The 17,796-nt window shown below is 36.9% G+C and overlaps 1 protein-coding gene across 2 annotated transcripts in view; it reads right to left on the bottom strand.

The window, feature by feature from the left end:
- The window catches only part of Pgap1 (post-GPI attachment to proteins 1), an 80,712-nt gene that overhangs the window by 22,699 nt on the left and 40,217 nt on the right, over positions 1–17,796 (bottom strand). Inside the window, exons 12-19 of one of the 2 annotated variants that reach the window (XM_028765586.1) lie at positions 16,336–16,387; positions 12,543–12,620; positions 9,370–9,445; positions 6,140–6,213; positions 5,975–6,026; positions 5,282–5,348; positions 4,782–4,890; positions 3,462–3,500 (exon numbers count right to left, since the gene is read on the bottom strand). In XM_028765586.1, the coding sequence (XP_028621419.1) occupies positions 3,462–3,500; positions 4,782–4,890; positions 5,282–5,348; positions 5,975–6,026; positions 6,140–6,213; positions 9,370–9,445; positions 12,543–12,620; positions 16,336–16,387 (547 nt within the window). The remainder of the gene's footprint in view (positions 1–3,461; positions 3,501–4,781; positions 4,891–5,281; positions 5,349–5,974; positions 6,027–6,139; positions 6,214–9,369; positions 9,446–12,542; positions 12,621–16,335; positions 16,388–17,796) is intronic. The other variant, XM_028765587.1, reaches the window with a different exon arrangement.

Here is a 17,796-nt window from a genome sequence, read left to right on the forward strand (position 1 = left end):
GAGTCTGTTTAAAATACAAATTGTCTGATAACTGGATAAAGCATATGGCAGTTGGAACCCAACACAAAATAGTGTGTAAAACTTCAAAAAGCCCAGTGTCCTCCTTGTCTTCCCGGTACGTTTCAAAGCAAGCTTACTGAGAGTTTACTGTTCGAGATGTATGTTAGAAGCATCATCTCCATCTCTCCAAGTCCTTTGAGGGAGGCCTCACTCCCCGCCCCCTGAGCAGACAGACAGATTTAGGTACAGAGACTGCCTGTTCATGTACTAGGAGAATGTAAAGAACCCTTTAGTTACACAGAATGTGGAAGGAAAGCTTGCATGCAGCTACTTAGGGGGCTAAGACAGTAGACTCGCTTGACCCTCACACTGTAGACTATGGCAGTGAAGAGGCAGCCTGGTGCATTCAGGGCTATGGCCAGCTTTACCTCTCGCTGAGCTATATGTCCTTGTACAAGGCATCCTCTTTATCTTTACACTTCATCAGCAGAACAAGATGGGCAGCCCTTCATTAAGTGCACCTACATCATACTCCCACTTGAGATGGTAACTGACCCACAGCAAGTGAGAGTGGTCACCACTATCAATCATAAATATGCTTAACTGTTCCAGAATTCTGGATACAGTCCTACAGTGTATTCTGAACATGAGATTTCTTGTAACAAGAAAGGGCTATTGTTAGAAGCATGCTGTACCAGGCTGTGAGTACAGCTGGTCCATAAGGTACTAAATCAACAATCAGAAACTGGTCTTCTGTCAGAGTTAAGTGCAGGCATGCTACATTTGGCTTAGTACACGGCATAGTATTTGCTCACAATTTGAATATATGTCAACAGTGAAAAATTGAAATCTTTAAATCCAGATTTCAGTTCCCTTAAAATGTAAAGATTAGGCAACACTATGGAATTCTCCCGAGACAATTATCACACTTTACTGTTTCTCTTCTTTCAGGTGAATAATCTAAGAAGAGTTAATCTTTTCTTTTTCAGAAAAAAATAATTTAATGAAAAAAATCATCTATTCAAAGGCTGAAAATTCAAGTAGTTATTCTTCATTCATCTTCCTGTTTATTTTCTTTCATTCACTGTAGCAGAAGTGTGTGTATGTACACAAAACTAGGGGCACTGGAAGGCATGAGGCCATAAAGGAAGAGGGACAGCAGAACACAGGTAAAGTAGGAAAGTAGAAAGAATTCTAGGGTGAGAAAGTTTAAATAGGGAACAAGATGGGGGGGTCTGGTGGAAGAGAGGGTAGGGGATTACCCAACATGTAACATACAAATAGAACTTACTATCATGTAAACCCAATTAACACACACACGCACACACACACACATACACACATATGTATATGTGCACATACACACATGTACACATGAGCACAAACACAAATAGACTGAAAGGAAACATACTGCATAGATAGACAATGCTGCTTCCAGAAGCACTGTGTCACTAAACAAAGTGCCCAGTGCTGGGTGTGGGAGGGGACATGAGGGAATATGTGACATGAAACAAGACACAAGGTCCTTGTGCTCACACATGTGCACACGGGAAGCCAGGAATGTTCAATATTCAGAGGCGTCTCTTCAAGGGGAGAGATGTATAACCTGTTTCTGCCCAGAAGGCAGGAACAGTGTGATTCACAGCTGGTGGCCTCTGAGTATTGGTATGGCCAGGCCACACCGCCTCCCTCAGGTTCATGTTCACATCAGCCAATCCACATTCTGTCCTCCCTGCCACCCTCATCAGGACCACTGTTTACCTGGAGACTGCTTTCTCAGTTAATCCAGAGAAGCTATCTGTATGGAAGACGCTGCTTGTACTTAAAAGAGTTTCAATACAGCCATCTCTTAAGCTTTCTGTATACACAGGACTGATTAATTCCCACCAAACTATTTTGAAATTGTGCTGTGCTTAAATATGCCTAAAATGAACTACTCAGTGTCAGACTCCAGAAGTTTGGATGAAAACTGTCCCCTGAGTCATGCTGAGCCAGACTTCCTTCTCTCCTCACTCTGCTGGTCAGGGTGTTTGCAGAGACTCCCCACACAACAATGGAGAGGAGACTGTGAGGGAGGTTAAGGAGGGGAGGGCATGGAAATCGAGTGGGGCGGGAAATCTACTAAAACACAGTTCAAAAAGGTTATAATGACATCAAACAATGTTTTGTGTGCTAATTTAAAGAATCTAAAAATACACATATATCAAATGAGTGAGATACATTATATACTTGAGTTCATTCCCCTAGGACCTACAATGAGTTAGATACTTTATATACTTGAGTTTATTCTCCTAGGATCTACAATGAGTTAAGATACTTTATATACTTGAGTTTATTCTCCTAGGATCTACAATGAGTTAGATATGTTATACACATGAGTCTATCCCCCTAGAATCTACAAGCTAAGTAATTCAGGATGGAGAGAGACCGTGTGCTTTTTCATTTTTGTAATTTTGGACGTATTAACTCAAGTTCTTTGACATCATAAAAAGTATAGACCTTTGATCCAATGGCATTAATACAATCTTACTTTTTAGAAAGATTTCTATATCTGAACATAAGTATTACCTTGTCCTCTTTTGATGTAATTGTCTTTGATTATTTCATACTGAGGAAGCTTGAACTGTCTCATCACTGATCTGAAATATGGGCCATGGGGATATGGATAAGAGGTGTCCACCTTCACTCTAAGCTATGCAAGTGACAAGTCCTTTGCACTTTAAAAGCCCAAGAGCAGGAATTATTTTATATTCCAAAAAAATAATTTTTAATTGGTTCCTTAACTCTTTATAAATTTTTAAGTATTTAATAATGCTATTTTACAACTCAAACTAAAATTTACTTGTGTCTTCATGATTTATATAAGACACACGTTAACTGAATTTTATTATGTTTACAAATATTACAATAATTAAATCTAATTTTTGGCCGTGCATGGTGGTGCATACCTCTAATCTCAGCACTTGGGAAGCAGAGGCAGGAGGATCTCTGTGAGTTCCAGCCCAGCCTGGTCCACAAAGTAAGTCTAGACAGCCCTGGCTACACAGAAGAACCCTGTATTGAAAAATAAAACCAAACAAAACAAATAAAATCTAAATATCTAATCCTCACAGTTTGTTCCAAAGATCAAATGAGATAATGCATACAAAATGTTTTATTGTAATAGCTGAATTGTAATCATGACCAAATACAAAATTGCCAATATTAATTTACTATCTTATGATTCAAGAAAGTAGTATGTCTGAGTCACAAAACACAAAGATCAAAAACTCAAAGCAGCAATAAACTTTTTGTTGCATTAATTTCTCTGTCATAATATTACACAATTTTGCAAATTCTAATAATAATGACTAATTCTGTGGTTGCACTTAAAAAATTGCTAATTTACTGAAAAAGATTGCAATCCCTTCCAAATCACAAAGCAATAAATAATCAACCAACCTTCATTAAGTTTGTCTTACCTGTCCAAGTATTTGTGGAAAGGAAGTCTTAATTGTCACCTGGTATAAAATAATTGTTAAAGAAGATTATTTTTCCTAAACTCATTTTATATCTTATTGAGTACTTTTGCATACTTTTTAACAATTAAACAAGATTTTCCAGAATGTCCTCAGCCATCATTTTAATTGTCTAAACTACAGTTTGCCATTCTATGCATTTTTCAGCATTCTTCCTCCTCAACAACTGGATGAATGCTATGGTATGTGGGTAGTAACCTTTTACTACTCATTATCCACAATATGTTATGATATTGGTGGTTAAAATATCATTTTGGTTAAAATAATGTAAATCATAGTAATATTTATGAAAGTCATCTTTAATATATATTAGATATTAAGAAAACTGGAAAAAGGAGAACTTTCTTAAGAAAGCTGTAACAATTATATACAACATGGCTGTGTCTTGCTAAAATACAGACTCCTTTAAAATATATGATACTGACTTTCAAAAAAAATGTACATTTGGTGGGCATGCAGTATTTGAAGCCAGACTGAGAACATTTTTTTTTTTTTTTTAAAGATAGGCTCTCAATGTGTAGCCCTGGCTAGCCAAGAATTCACTATACAGACCTGGGTAGCCTCTGCCTCCAAAGACAATACAATTCTTATCATTTTAATAGTGGAAATACAAACTTTCAAACTGAAAAAACACAGTAGACCTGCAATATTCATCACTGTTAGAAACATACTGCAAACTAGCATCCATGAGTTCCATGAGACACAAATTAATTCATTATGCAGGTACACCTGAAACTAGGTCATAGGAACAGGTTCCATTAATCTGGTATTTCCGAGTTTATGCTAAGGAAGTTAGTCCTATTACAGAATCCGAATACTTGGGGCTGCTAACCAGGAATAAGATATTTTACATATACCAGAGTACTATAATGTCACCACTGAAAAGCATACAGATCTTTAAAAAGTAGTAAAGGTGAGATCCTTTAAACTAACCCAGGCCTGGTACAAACTAGTATACATCATGTCAACTGCTGTAGTAGAGCCATGGCAGCTAATCAAATGAAGCTCTTCAATTTACGAAAAATTCTTGATTCTGGGCTTTAAAATTCAGAATAAGTTGCAGTACCCACTTACTCTATAATATGCCCACATGCTCGGTCTCCCTATAGGAATACTAAATGGCAAAGAAGAGAAGTGGAAAATATTTAACATTTTAATTTCCCAAACCTATGGGCTTCCACAGCATGATATATCTACAGCTAATAGAGAAAAGATCTCTACTTGTCTATAATTAAATCATACAATTATGCAAACATGTCTTACCTCATACTGACAGTCTGATGATGTGTACATTTTTAACAGTGCCACATGGCTGTCATTATCTGGCTGAGCAACATGAAGCTTCAGAGAAATGTCTGTGGAAGACGGAACCCTGAAGAGATTATTGAAATATCAATCCTCAAATATAAAGTGCCAGAAAACAGCCATGGCTAAGGTGGTTCTTAGCACACTAGAATGAAATCATGTAGAAGAGACAGACAGAAGCATTGTCCCAAGTGGACATTTGCATTCAGACCACAGCTATTTGGCTGTCCCTCAAGCACACGGGAATAGTGGAGGTAAACGGGAAGACAGTCATTTTTCAAATAGGATTTAAGTGCTATAGTTTAAATAGAATGTTATGTATCTTAAATACGGGCATGATGCTAAAGGGTGCACACATTTTACTAATACGAACTTTAATAATACATACAACTTAAATAAACTAAGCACAGATTCTATTTTAAAACACCAACATTTAAAGCAATTTTTTATATGCTTACTGTGCAATGGTTAGTGAATCTTCGTAAGACCAAGGAATATGAAGTTTATAGATACTAGTTATTTCTTCTGTTAAGACACAAAGGAGAGAAGCATTATTCCACGTGTTACCTTAACTTGTATACAATCTATAAGACTACTACATATAAACTGCCCAGTTTACAAAAAGATCAGCATGGGTCATAGCACATGATAAAAAATTATTGAATATTATGCTCCCAAGAGATATTAAGGTATCTGAGTAGTATTAAGAAACTAAAACAAAATTGAACAGATAAACATGAATTGCTACTGCAATAAGACACAAAGATCCACAGTTTAACGTTTATTATTGATGATTACTATTATGTTTGTGTATGATGATTGTGTATAAGTACACATGGTCAGGTGGAGGTCAGAGAGACTTTATGGAGTCGTTTATTTCTTCCACTTTTACATGGGTTCTGGGGATTGAAATTAGGCCTTTATCAGCTGAGCCAGCTCACCTACCTGAAAATACATAGTACTTTTAAACATAAATATGGTTTACTATTAAGAAATTCTATATTAAATCTCTTGAAAATAGAAAAATTTCCCATGATTATACATTTAATTGTGGTCCATATAAAATATATGAAAGAAAAGACACGAACTAAGCCTTGGAGAAACTTGAGAGCAAGTGTACTGCTCTTCAGATGTTAACACTATGCCCTTACCTTTGCTTCCAGTGCACTTGCTGACCACGTTGACTTTAAAAGCTTGGTATATCTGATAAAGGTGGACAAATACAAAAAATAAAAATAAAAACAAAACCACAGTTTCTTTGTTTAAGGAAATAGTAAATGCAGATGAAGTCTTCCTGTTCTACTCATGAGGATTACCTGTCCAAAGTTCAGCAGCTCTAGGTTGTAGTAAAGGCCGTTTGTATTTAATATAGCCTTCCTGGAAGACAATCCTGTTGAATTAAAAGCACTGTGTTATTTATAATAACAGAAAATCTCCAAAAATGTGCTGATTGCTTAAGTAACATTTAAATATACCAACAGAATTGTGAAATTAAGAGAAAACTTTTTAAAATTTGCTGTGGTGGTGTATGAGCAGGGAGTGATGAGCTTAAAGCCAGCGCAAGCTGGGGCTGAAGCCATCTGAGCTACCAGGGAGACAGATGCTTTAACACACAAGCTAACAAGTTTTTACTGCTGATAGATAGGCAGTAACTGCTAAATACAACATTATTTATAATTACTTCCAGTTATACTGAAGGTGATTTTAAAAATCAAGTACTTGCTTCCAACTTTAGGAATATTTGGTTCCGAAAGCACATTATTTTTAAATGATACAGGTAATTCAGAGTTGTGACTTTGGTATTTTCCTGAGCATTTTGTACCCCCAAAACATTGGCCCGGGGTGGGCTAAGGGGGAAAAACCTTAAAAGAAGTTTCCAATTACAAGCAACACTGATATTTTTCATGAAAGGAATATGTGTGTGTGTGTGTGTGTCTGTGTGTGTGTGTTTGTGAATGCACAAGAGAGTACATAACACTAGTATTAGAACACCATGAATAAAATATCCATGCTAAACAATCACTCCACTGTTGAGTTAGGCCCCAGCCACATACATACATACATACATACATACATACATACACACACACATACATACACACACACACATACATACACACATACATACATATGTACATACATACACATACATACATACACATATACATACACACACATACATACATACACACACATGCATACACACACATGCATACACACACACATACACAAACACATACATACATACACATACACACATACATACATACACACATATATACATACATACACACATACATATATACATACACACATACACATACATACATACATACATACACATACATACACACACATACATACACACATACACACACATACATACATATATACATACACACATATACACACATGCATACATACACACACATACATACATACACACATACATACACACACATACACACACATACATACACACACACACACACACACACACACACACATACACACATACATTTTTTCACTAGTCCATACAGTCTTAAAAAATAAATGAATAAATAAGGTGGATGAGGCAACTTTATCTCAGACAGGATTTCAATAATGGAGACTACAATAATAATTACTTGTTAAAAAACAGCTGACCCACTGTATGCTAAAATTAATAAGTCGCACATTTTTTTCAAATTATTTCCTGCAAGATATTTGTAAAGGTAAAAAATAAAGACTAGTAATTACATAGTAGAGAAATCTTTGACATACCAGTTTAATTAACAAAGGATCAAAGTTAACACCATGAACAACTAGATTTATTAGCATCATACTTCTGGAACATGAGGAAGGCACATGAATTCTGGGTATACTTGGCAAAACTACATAAGCTCAATGTTAAAATGGGACAACATTAAACAAATCCAAACTAAGGGATTTTCTGCAAGTAACTGAAATGTTTCAAAGTGATAATCACCAAGAAAACTGATGGAGGAGCTGACATGGTACAGGAGACATAATGGCTAACCAAGGATGCACCTGGAGGAGGATCAGAAACAAGACTGGTGATGAGCAAGGCCTGTTTAGGTTATTAAAAACTGTACCAGTACTAACTCAGATCTAAAACTGTATTATGGAGCTGGAAGGATGGCTCAGTGGTTAAGAACATGCACAGTTCTTGCTGAGGACCCGAGGTTGATTCCCAGCACTCATATCAGGTAGTTCACAGCTACCTCTAGGGGGAATCTAACCCCTTTAGCCTCAGCAGGTGCCTACATTCATGTACACAAGTGAGACACAGGCACACACACATACAGGTAATTAAATAAAAAAAAAAAGAAAAAGATTGTGTTAGCCAAACATGGCAGAACAGGTTCTATATTCCCAGCCCTCAGGAGGCGGAAGTATGAATCATAAGTTTCAAGGTCAGCCTTCCTGAGCTACATAGCAAATCACTGTTAAAAACAAACAAACAATAACAGCAGAAAACAGAAAGTAAAATGCTATATTTATGTAAGAGGTCAATATCTATGAAAGACTGGTAAAGGTTATAAAGGAAGTCTGCACTCTTTCGTAACATTTCTGTAAGTCTAAAATTCTTTCAAAATAAAGCTTATAAGGACATTTAATTGGGGGGTGGAGAGACAGCTCAGTGGCAAAGAGTACTGGCTGCTCTTCCAGAAGACCTGAGTTCAATCAATTGCCAGAAACCACACTGTGGTACACACCATCTCTAAGTCCAGTTCTAGGGGATCTTCTGCCCTCTTCTGGACTCCACAGGTACTGCACACACATGGTACACAAAAATACATGCAGGCAAAACTCTAATCCACATAAATAATCTATCAACGTATAGTTGAGAACCCTGCATTAAGACAGACAACAATTTAGATACACTGTGTCTATGACAGAAGCAAGTGGGATGTCTTATCGAACAGAAAATTACCATGAGAGTGTTGAAGGCACAAGCATATAATCAGAATGAGAAATAAGTGAGGCTTATTTAAATAAGAAAAATCAAAGCTTGTTCTGTGAAAAACTCTAAAATGAACAAGTATTACATAGAAAACACATATACAGAAGCACTTGGTTCCTACATTTTATATAAAGATGGGAAAATACAGAGGTGGTTTGTAGCAAGAATGGCCCCCATAGGCTCATACTCGAATACTTTGTCCCTAGAGGAAGAGTTTGGGAAGAATTAGGAGGTGTGGCCTTGCTGTGCTTCCCAGTCTCCCTCTGCCTCCTACTCTGGGGTCATGTGTGGGTCTCAGCTTCCCAGCCGCCATGCTTTTCTCTGTCACTATGTTCTCTAGTTACAGTTTTTCTTTTATAAGTTGCCTTGGTCATGGTGTCTTACCACACAATAAGAGAAAATGAACTGAGACAAGGCCTGTCTAACATTTATCCTCAGAAGCTGACAATCAAACTACTGAACCTGATCACACCCTAAGTATTCTACTTGGAGCATGCTAATATTTAATATTTCATGACTGGCAAATTCAATCGGCACTGCTAAAAGCTCTGCTTAAGCTTCAAAAACAAAAATACTTACCAAAGGAAAAAAGGTGAGTTACAGGAAGCTGTATGGATCTTGCTTCTTTCTTAAAGAATTCACAGTCTACAACAAACTGAGATATAAGACATTATAGACTCGTTAGAACATGTAGAATTTAATTTAGTAAAGCTTTTGAGGTTTGTGTGGAAAATAAACCTCAGCTTTGACAAGGTTTGTGAAACTGGTTATTCTGTAACTCTGGCAAGAATTTCTCAAGCAGGTGCTATGTCAAGAACACTTGATAAGCAATTTCTTAATCAAAATATTATCTAAAGTTCATTTTTATAACAAATTCATTACAAAGCTTAATTATAACATCGGTGTTTTCAGAGGAAGGGTATTAAAGGCTAGATCAAAGCACTGAGATACAAAGGCAATTTAAGATTAATTAAGGGTTTAGACAACATGTCTCAGTGCTTTTCTAGTCAAAAGGAAAGTATAACTTTGTTGCTTTTTAAATTAAATCCTGTATCTTTTAAGTATCTATAGTTTAATCTTGCTATAAAAGCATTTGTAGCTACCTATCTAGCTCGTCTCCAGCTAGTGCTGTCTGTAGGTGATTACTGCACATCAGCCAGTTGTTACAGAAAATGGGAAAAAGTGAGCTCTGCTCAATAAAAAAGTGAGCTTTTCACAAAATGAGACCTAGAATGTAGCATGCCTTTACAATGTTAACTTTGACAATTTTCCCTTTTTAATAACATTTCCAGATGTGTAGGAAAACTGTTTTTGGCTGTCTGCAAAATGAAGTTTCTGGAAAGGCAAAAAGATGTAAATAATCACACCACCACTGAATGATTTTGGCCAGTAGGAGGAGACAAAAAATGAATATAATCCTCACAACAGCGGAAGAGTTTGCTGTCTCAAGAGGAGGGAAGCCACCAGTGTCTATCCCAGGCTTCCGTGACAATACTCCCTGGGGTATCTCAGCTGTGTTATTCCTTTGCTCTCTGATGGACTCTCAATTATTTTTTAAATTGAAGACCAGGTGAATGCCCTGCTGTTAAGACTTGTACTGTGTGGTGCATAGGAAGGAATATCACCATGCTAAGCGCTTTGCTTTTATTCCTTTTCTCAAGGCAAAGAAGAAGCACTTCCATTACAGGAAATACTACTCAAAGACTACCTGTGGTGGTTTGAATATGCTTGGCCCAGGGAGTGGCACTATTTGAAGGTGTGTTCTTATTAGAGGAGGTGTGTCACTGTGGGTGTGGGCTTTAAGACCCTTGTCCTGGCTGCCTGCAAGCTTCTCCTAGCTGTCTTCAGAACAAGAGGTGGTACTCTCAGCTCCTCCAGCCCCACATCCATTTGAATGCTGCCATGCCCCCCCCCTTGATGATACTGGACTGAACCTCTGAACCTATAAGCCAGCCCCAATTAAATGTTGTCCTTTATAAGAGTTGCTTTAGTCATGCTGTCTGGTCACAGCAATGAAACCCTAACTAAGACAATTAGAAATCACTTACTGAACAGGATTATTCATATTTTTAAAAAGTACTTTTTGAGTAAATCATGAGATAGCAAAACAGTTTTAAAAATGTAATTTCAATGATTTTGTGTAAAGATATTTAACTACTAGATTTTTAAAATTTTAAATACCAGAAAAGGCTTTTCCAAGTTTTGGAAAGATGTTAGATTTATTCAAAGCCAACTTACCTGACAGAAAAACATTTAAACAGACCTTTTATTATTAAAGATGCTGAATTACCTCTCACTTGAGCTAAGCAAAACTAAACAATGAATCCATTAAAGGTACTTGTGAGACTCAGTCTTCAAGATAACTGGCAACAATGCCCACTTATCCTTTCCCTGATCTCTTCTAAATTTTCCTAATTATTTTGGTTAAAAATCTCATTAACTTTCTCACTCAAAAAACTTTGGGTTTTGTCTCTTTGTTTATTTAATGTGGTATTCATTGCAGACTGGATAAAAATTGGGAAAAAAGTATCTTCTTGTTAATCTCAGAGATCACAGTATGTTCATAATAATAAAGATATTAGCAAATAAGTTAAAATGTAATGTGATATGAATATTCCTCAAAGAGTCATCAAAAGTATCACATGATTAAGTAGAAGTCTGCTAGAGGAGCATGGGAAAGGAAGGACACTTGGCCGGCCCTTGAAGGGTAAGTGGGCTGGTCCTAATGGGGAAAAGAAGCTAGCCAGAGCTTCTCCCTCTACATACTTTCTTCCCTATGACTCTCTAAAAATCCTCACCCTTTATTCCTACTCCCACATCACTAAAAAAGCCCCTCCAAACTCCGGAAGTGGCACTTACTCCTCCTGTGGCAGGCCCATCCTCCACCACAAAAAGATGATACGGTCCTGGTTTCAGTGAAAGATCTCACAGTCAGGGCTTCAGTCAAGGACTGCACACTATTACAGGGACAGTTTCCCTCCATTTTTGCCCACGATTAGTCTACATCTGGTGGCCAGCCTTTCAAAATTATTTATTTATTCACTGTTTTCCACACCATGCTTTCTCAGTCACTGTTTTGCTTTGATTTGTATTACTGATTTGTTTTGATGACAATTTTTGTAGCCATGTTACTACTGAGTCTCTAGAATGTATGTAGTACAAAGGAACTGTAATTTGAATTTTGTTTTATTTCAATTAATTTAAATTTAAATAGTCATTCACGGTAGTAATTTGGAGCATGACAGTACTGATCTAGAGTGTCATTCTTTCCTACAGAAGTGCTATTCCTTAAGCCATTCTGTGATGCTCTCACTATACTGCCATGCTCAGTTCCTCCATCCGAGATGTTATAAGTGTTTACTCTCTTCATGTACTTGCTATACTCTGACCTGTTTTCTGTGCATTCAAAATTCTACCTTTTCTCATTACTCTTATTCACATTACTCCTTTTTCTCCTCACACGACAGAATGACAGATGACAGAGTCTTTTCTATATCTCCTATTCGTCTCTGATATCTTGTACATAAGATGGTTCCTAGCAAGTAAGAGATCTGGAAAGACTGGCAAACTGGAGGCCGCTCTCAGCAGGAACAGAAGGATTCTGCTTAGTTCAAGATGAGTGGGACACTATAACGACCAGGTGGATCACCACACTGCCACGATAGCCTGTACCTATGCAGAAATCATGAAAAAGTAAACTCTCACATGAGTACCCACCAACCACTCCACTAGAACCTTAACACATCTGTTACCTTACTTCCGTGGACGGACGGAACATAGACAACAATATGCGACAGGGATGGGTAGTCCTGAAGTCGTAGCGTCAGAGACTGCAAGTAAGGGTAAAGACACAAAGCCATTTCTGTTTCTGATGCGTGTTAAAGAAAATTTGCAAAAGCTTATTTCTCAATAGGTTATTTTAGAAATCACCTCTTAAAGCACCCACTTGGTATGCATGAGGCCTGAATGTAACTTTCAGCATCTACTCACACTCCCGCAAAACCACACACAAATCAAGTTTATATTTGGATTTACATTTCCTGGTCAATAATTTTACAAAATATAAATTTATAGTAATTACTGATAAATATAAACCACCTAAAATATTGCTTGAATTATCTCTTCAGATAAAACAAATGATGCTTAACATTAAAGTTAAGATTTTATATAGTTATTTCCAAATGTGGTGATTCTTTTTGTAATTTGGCTACTATAGAAAGCATTATAGTATTGTTCCTATATTTATGATAGTAAATTCCAAAGAACATTCAAAAGTTGCTAAATGTGATGGGAAAGTTACAACTTAATCTCCAAGGATTCTGACATAGCTGAAGTGGCAAAGAGTTTCTGGCTAATATATGAACATCATCTAATAAAATACTTAGTACCTGATGAAGAAACATTGCTAATGATGAATTTCACCAAATGAACACTATGGGTTCCATAAAAATTAAAACCAGATTTTATAGTTCATATCTGATGAACAGACAGGTAAGACACTAGCCTTTCCAGTAACTCCCAAGATTCCAAAGACAGTTTTCAATCCAGTTTTATTTCTGGAAGCAGATGTAGGACAGGAATCAACATGTCATGAGTAGCGAATAAAAACACGTTTCCACAGACACTTGTTTTCTTCACTTTCCTTCAGAAACGTCAGTGTTTCTGACAAGTAGGACAGAGGTGCAGAAGCTAAATCACCGAGAAAGTGGCTACAGCCTGTCCAGAAGTCCAGCCAAGCAGCAAACTCCTAGGTCTTCATAGAAACTAAAGATGTTAAAGGTGCAGCCCAAATTACAGCTACAGGCGGCTGAAGCCCATCAAAAGGTAGAGTGCATGAAAGATAACTCAGTTAGGATTACTGTCTGTGTTCTGTGCAGCAATCGACTCCAACAGCTTCTAAATATGTGTTCTCAGCAATGACTGCTTAGCATCTGTAGTGCTTTCCTGGAATGTTCCATCTATTTATTAAAACACAGTCAGCAGAGAGCCTCAGAGTGATGCTTCTCATGGCATAACCTTTGTTTAGATGGCATTAATATGCAAAAAACTACAAAATATTTTCACTTAACCATCTCATTCCATTTCGTTATCTTTAAAAATATGGTGTAGAGAAAGGGCTACTTTGAAGTTGATGCTTAATTTGAATACATTACATTGGCGTAATTAAGGAAATGAAAATTACATTTGACAGTGATCCCTATGGATTCAACGCTGGTCACAAATGGGGCAACTAATCAAAAGGTGTCAGCCTAAGACCTTCAGAACATTTTAATTCAGGATGAAAACTTAGAGGTGGCTTTAGTCTGTTTAGATATTTAAGATCTTTGTGAAGCCTCAGGCAACAATATTTTCCTTTAGCAAGTACTATGTACTTGCCTTGATGATTACCTATGTTACTTATTTATTATTAAATTTTGGAAACAGGATTCCAAAAAGTATCCTAGGCAGGCCTTGAACTTACTGTGTAGCACATATAGGGTGAGTTACATACTTTGCTTTATTACTTCATTTGTATAGTTTAAAAGACAACTGCTACTCGAGAATGTCTAATACATTATATAAAAATTTTAAGTATAATGGGAAAGTTTGTTTGTGTTTAATATCATCTTAAACTTAAAAAAAAACTAAGAATGCAGAATATTGTAATCCTCTCTTCCAGAAATTACTACTAAAAAGCAGACAGCTGGAACAGCTAGCTTTCCTGCGATCCAGACATTTGATTCCTAAATTAAGAACAAACAGGGACCTACAGTTTGGTAAATACATTTCTTCAGTCTTTACAGATTTATAAAAACAGTATTTACTTATACAATTTATTTAGTTTTTTTGAGAAAAGTTAGTTCTCAAAACAGAGAACAGCCTGGCTGGCCTCAAATGCTTTGTTAATCCTTCTTGCCTCTGCTTCCTGAACTCTGGATTACAGCTGTACACCACACCCAGCTAAGAAATTTAAAATACAGGGCAGAGAATGTTTTATAAAGTTTTTAATCATTACTTCTTCTGAAATTATAAAATGGATAGAATTTCCAAGTTGAAAATGTAAGGGAATGCTCATTGTATCTCGAGAGAACAAGGCGCAATCCTACAGCTAGGATCTGACCTGATACTCCTGCTTTGAGTTTGCCTGAAATTAGGGAGGACCCATGGACAGATTTTCAAAAATCTTGTTGAGTAAAATTGCTTCTTTATACATTTGTTTTACAAATCAAATAATATTTGTTTTGAAAGGAACATGCACAAAGTAAGAGCGAACAAGACAAGACAAACAATACATCCGAAGTTGTAGCTCTGACCTTCCTTCTGATACCATTAGTCTTTTAAAGCTGCTTTCTGCTAGTACAACTAACAGAGTTAATTGTTTATGCAAATTAACATCCCAGCTATTCAGGAGACTGAGGCAGGTGGATTGTATGTTCAAAGCCCACTTGTACTATAAAGGGAATTCAAAGGCAACATTCATACTTAGTGAGGTCACCCCCATCTCAAGAATAAAAAAAATCAAAGGTTGACGATATGATTCAGTGATATAGAGAATATGAATTTAATCCACACTACTGCCACCTCAATAAAGAAATTAGTATTAGTGAGAAAAAATAATTTATTTGATATTAATTGAAGAGGACTGAGATTAGCCAGAAATCTTCCCTTTCAAGTCTAAGTTCATTAGAAAATATATTTAATTTTGAAGTACTGATTTACTTAAAGACTGAAACCACAAAGCCTAGATGATATTGTAAAATATAATAACATAATTCAAAAATTAGAACAGATATTTTCATCAAATTATAGATGTATTTTGTGTTTCCCACAATAGATTTTGGGAATATACAAATTAATCTTTTTTAAAAAAAAGACTTGTGAGACCGGAGAGATGGCTCAGAGGTTAAGAACACTGATCTTCCAGAGGTCCTGAGTTCAGTTCCCAGCAACCACACGGTGGCTCACAACCATCTGTAATGGGATCCGATGCCCTCTTCTGGTGTGTCTGAAGACAGCTACAGTGTACTCACACATACATAAAATAAATAAATAAATCTTAAAAAAATCCAACTTGCTAACTTAGTGGAGTTGCTTAAGGAAATCACTAACAATTACTAAATAAATCTGTGCTATGATTTGCCACTCTGCAGAACTAGCCACAAGAGTTACCCGACTGCTTAACCACCATGTGATACAATCTAGAAAGTTACGCAGTGTCTCACAGTGTACTGCAGATTCCTTCCTCCCAAAATGAATTCTCAATAGAATATAGTAACCAGGTTTAGTTTAATACATACATTTATGCATATTCTCAAACTGCGTTAAAAAGTCTATCTGGCTCTTTCAGCATGATGCTGTGACAGATTCAGAAAGTTGTCAACTTACAGTTTTTAATCTCTGAAAGTTAAACAAAATTCAGCTGTTTGCTATTCCTCATCAAATACATTTCTAAAGAAAATACTCCCAAAATATATTTCTAAACAAATACTTTTAAGACTCTTTAAAAGAGCACAGTCCTATCAGCTGATTTTTTTATCTAAATATAAAATTCTAGTTATTGTTTACCTTAATTGTTGGCAACAGTTCAGCTTTCCATGATAAATCAACCCCTTGCCGGCTTTGAAATAAATATGAAGATATAATTAGAGGACAAATGTTCAAGCATTATAATTTGCAAATAAGCTTTAGAATAAAAAGACAACATCTGCAGCCCTGTAGATGAGAGACTGCAGTTACAATGACTATGAAGTCTAGTGTGTAAGTCCACAAATTGTAAGTCCACACAGTTCCCTTGGTGAAGAAAAAAAATATATATATATATATTGTTTTTTCTTTTTTTATTTTGGTTGGTGAAAGAACATGAATTCTTTTTTTCTTTTAAATACATTTCAGATGTTATCCCATTTCCCCTCCCCCCACCCAGGAACTCCCTATCCCATCCCCCCTCCTCCTGCTTCTATGAGGATATGCCCCCACCCCCTCCCACTCCCACCTCCCCACCTATGAATTCCCCCACATGGGGCATCCAGCCTTCACTAGACCAAGGACTTCCTCTACCACCTATGCCTGACACTGTCATCCTCCCCTACATATAGAGCTGGAGCCATGGGTCCCTCCCTATGTGCTCCCAGGCTAGTGGTTTAGACCCTGGGAGCTCTGTTTGGTTGATATTGTTGCTCTCCTCATGGGGCCACAAACCCTTTCAGCTCCTTCAGTTTTGTCTCTCACTCCTCTATTGGGAAGCCCATGATCAGTTCAATGGTTAGCTGTGAGCATCTGCCTCTGTATATATCAGGCTCTGGCAGACCTCTTAGGAGACAGCTATATCAGGCTCCTGTCAGCATGCACTTCCTGGCATCCACATCAGCATCTACCTTTGGTAACTGCACAAGGGATGGATACCCAGGTGGAGCAGTCTCCAGACGGCCCCTCCTGTCCCACACTTTGTCTCCGTATTTGTTTCCATGAGTATTCTGTTACTCCTTCTAAGAAGGACCACTTTGTTCTTTTTCATGAGTTTCATGTTGTCTGTGAGTTGTATCTTGGATATTGTGAGCTTTTGGGCTAATATCCAATTATCAGTGAGTATATACCATGTGTGTTCTTTTGTTACCTCACTCAGGATGATATTTTCTAGTTCCATCCATTTGCCTAAAAATTTCTTGAATTCATTGTTTTTAATAGCTGAGTAATATTCCATTGTTTAAATGAACAACATTTTCTGTATCCATTCCTCTGTTGAAGGACATTTGGGCTCTTTCAAGCTTCTGGCTATTAAAAATAAGACTGCTATGAACATAGTGGAGCATATGTCCTTGTTATATGTTGGAGCATCTTCTGGGTATATGCCCAGGAGTGGTATAGCTGGAGCCTCAGGTAATGCTATGTCCAATCTTGTGAGGAACCGCCAGACTGACTTCCAGAGTGGTTGTCCCAGCTTGCAATCCCATCAACAATGGAGGAGTGTTCCTCTTTCTCCACATCCTCACCAGCATCTACTATCACCTGAGTTTTTGATCTTAGCCA

This window comes from Grammomys surdaster, unplaced genomic scaffold (assembly GCF_004785775.1).
Source record: "Grammomys surdaster isolate TR1022 unplaced genomic scaffold, NIH_TR_1.0 165, whole genome shotgun sequence".
NCBI classification, from domain to species: Eukaryota; Metazoa; Chordata; class Mammalia; order Rodentia; family Muridae; genus Grammomys; species Grammomys surdaster.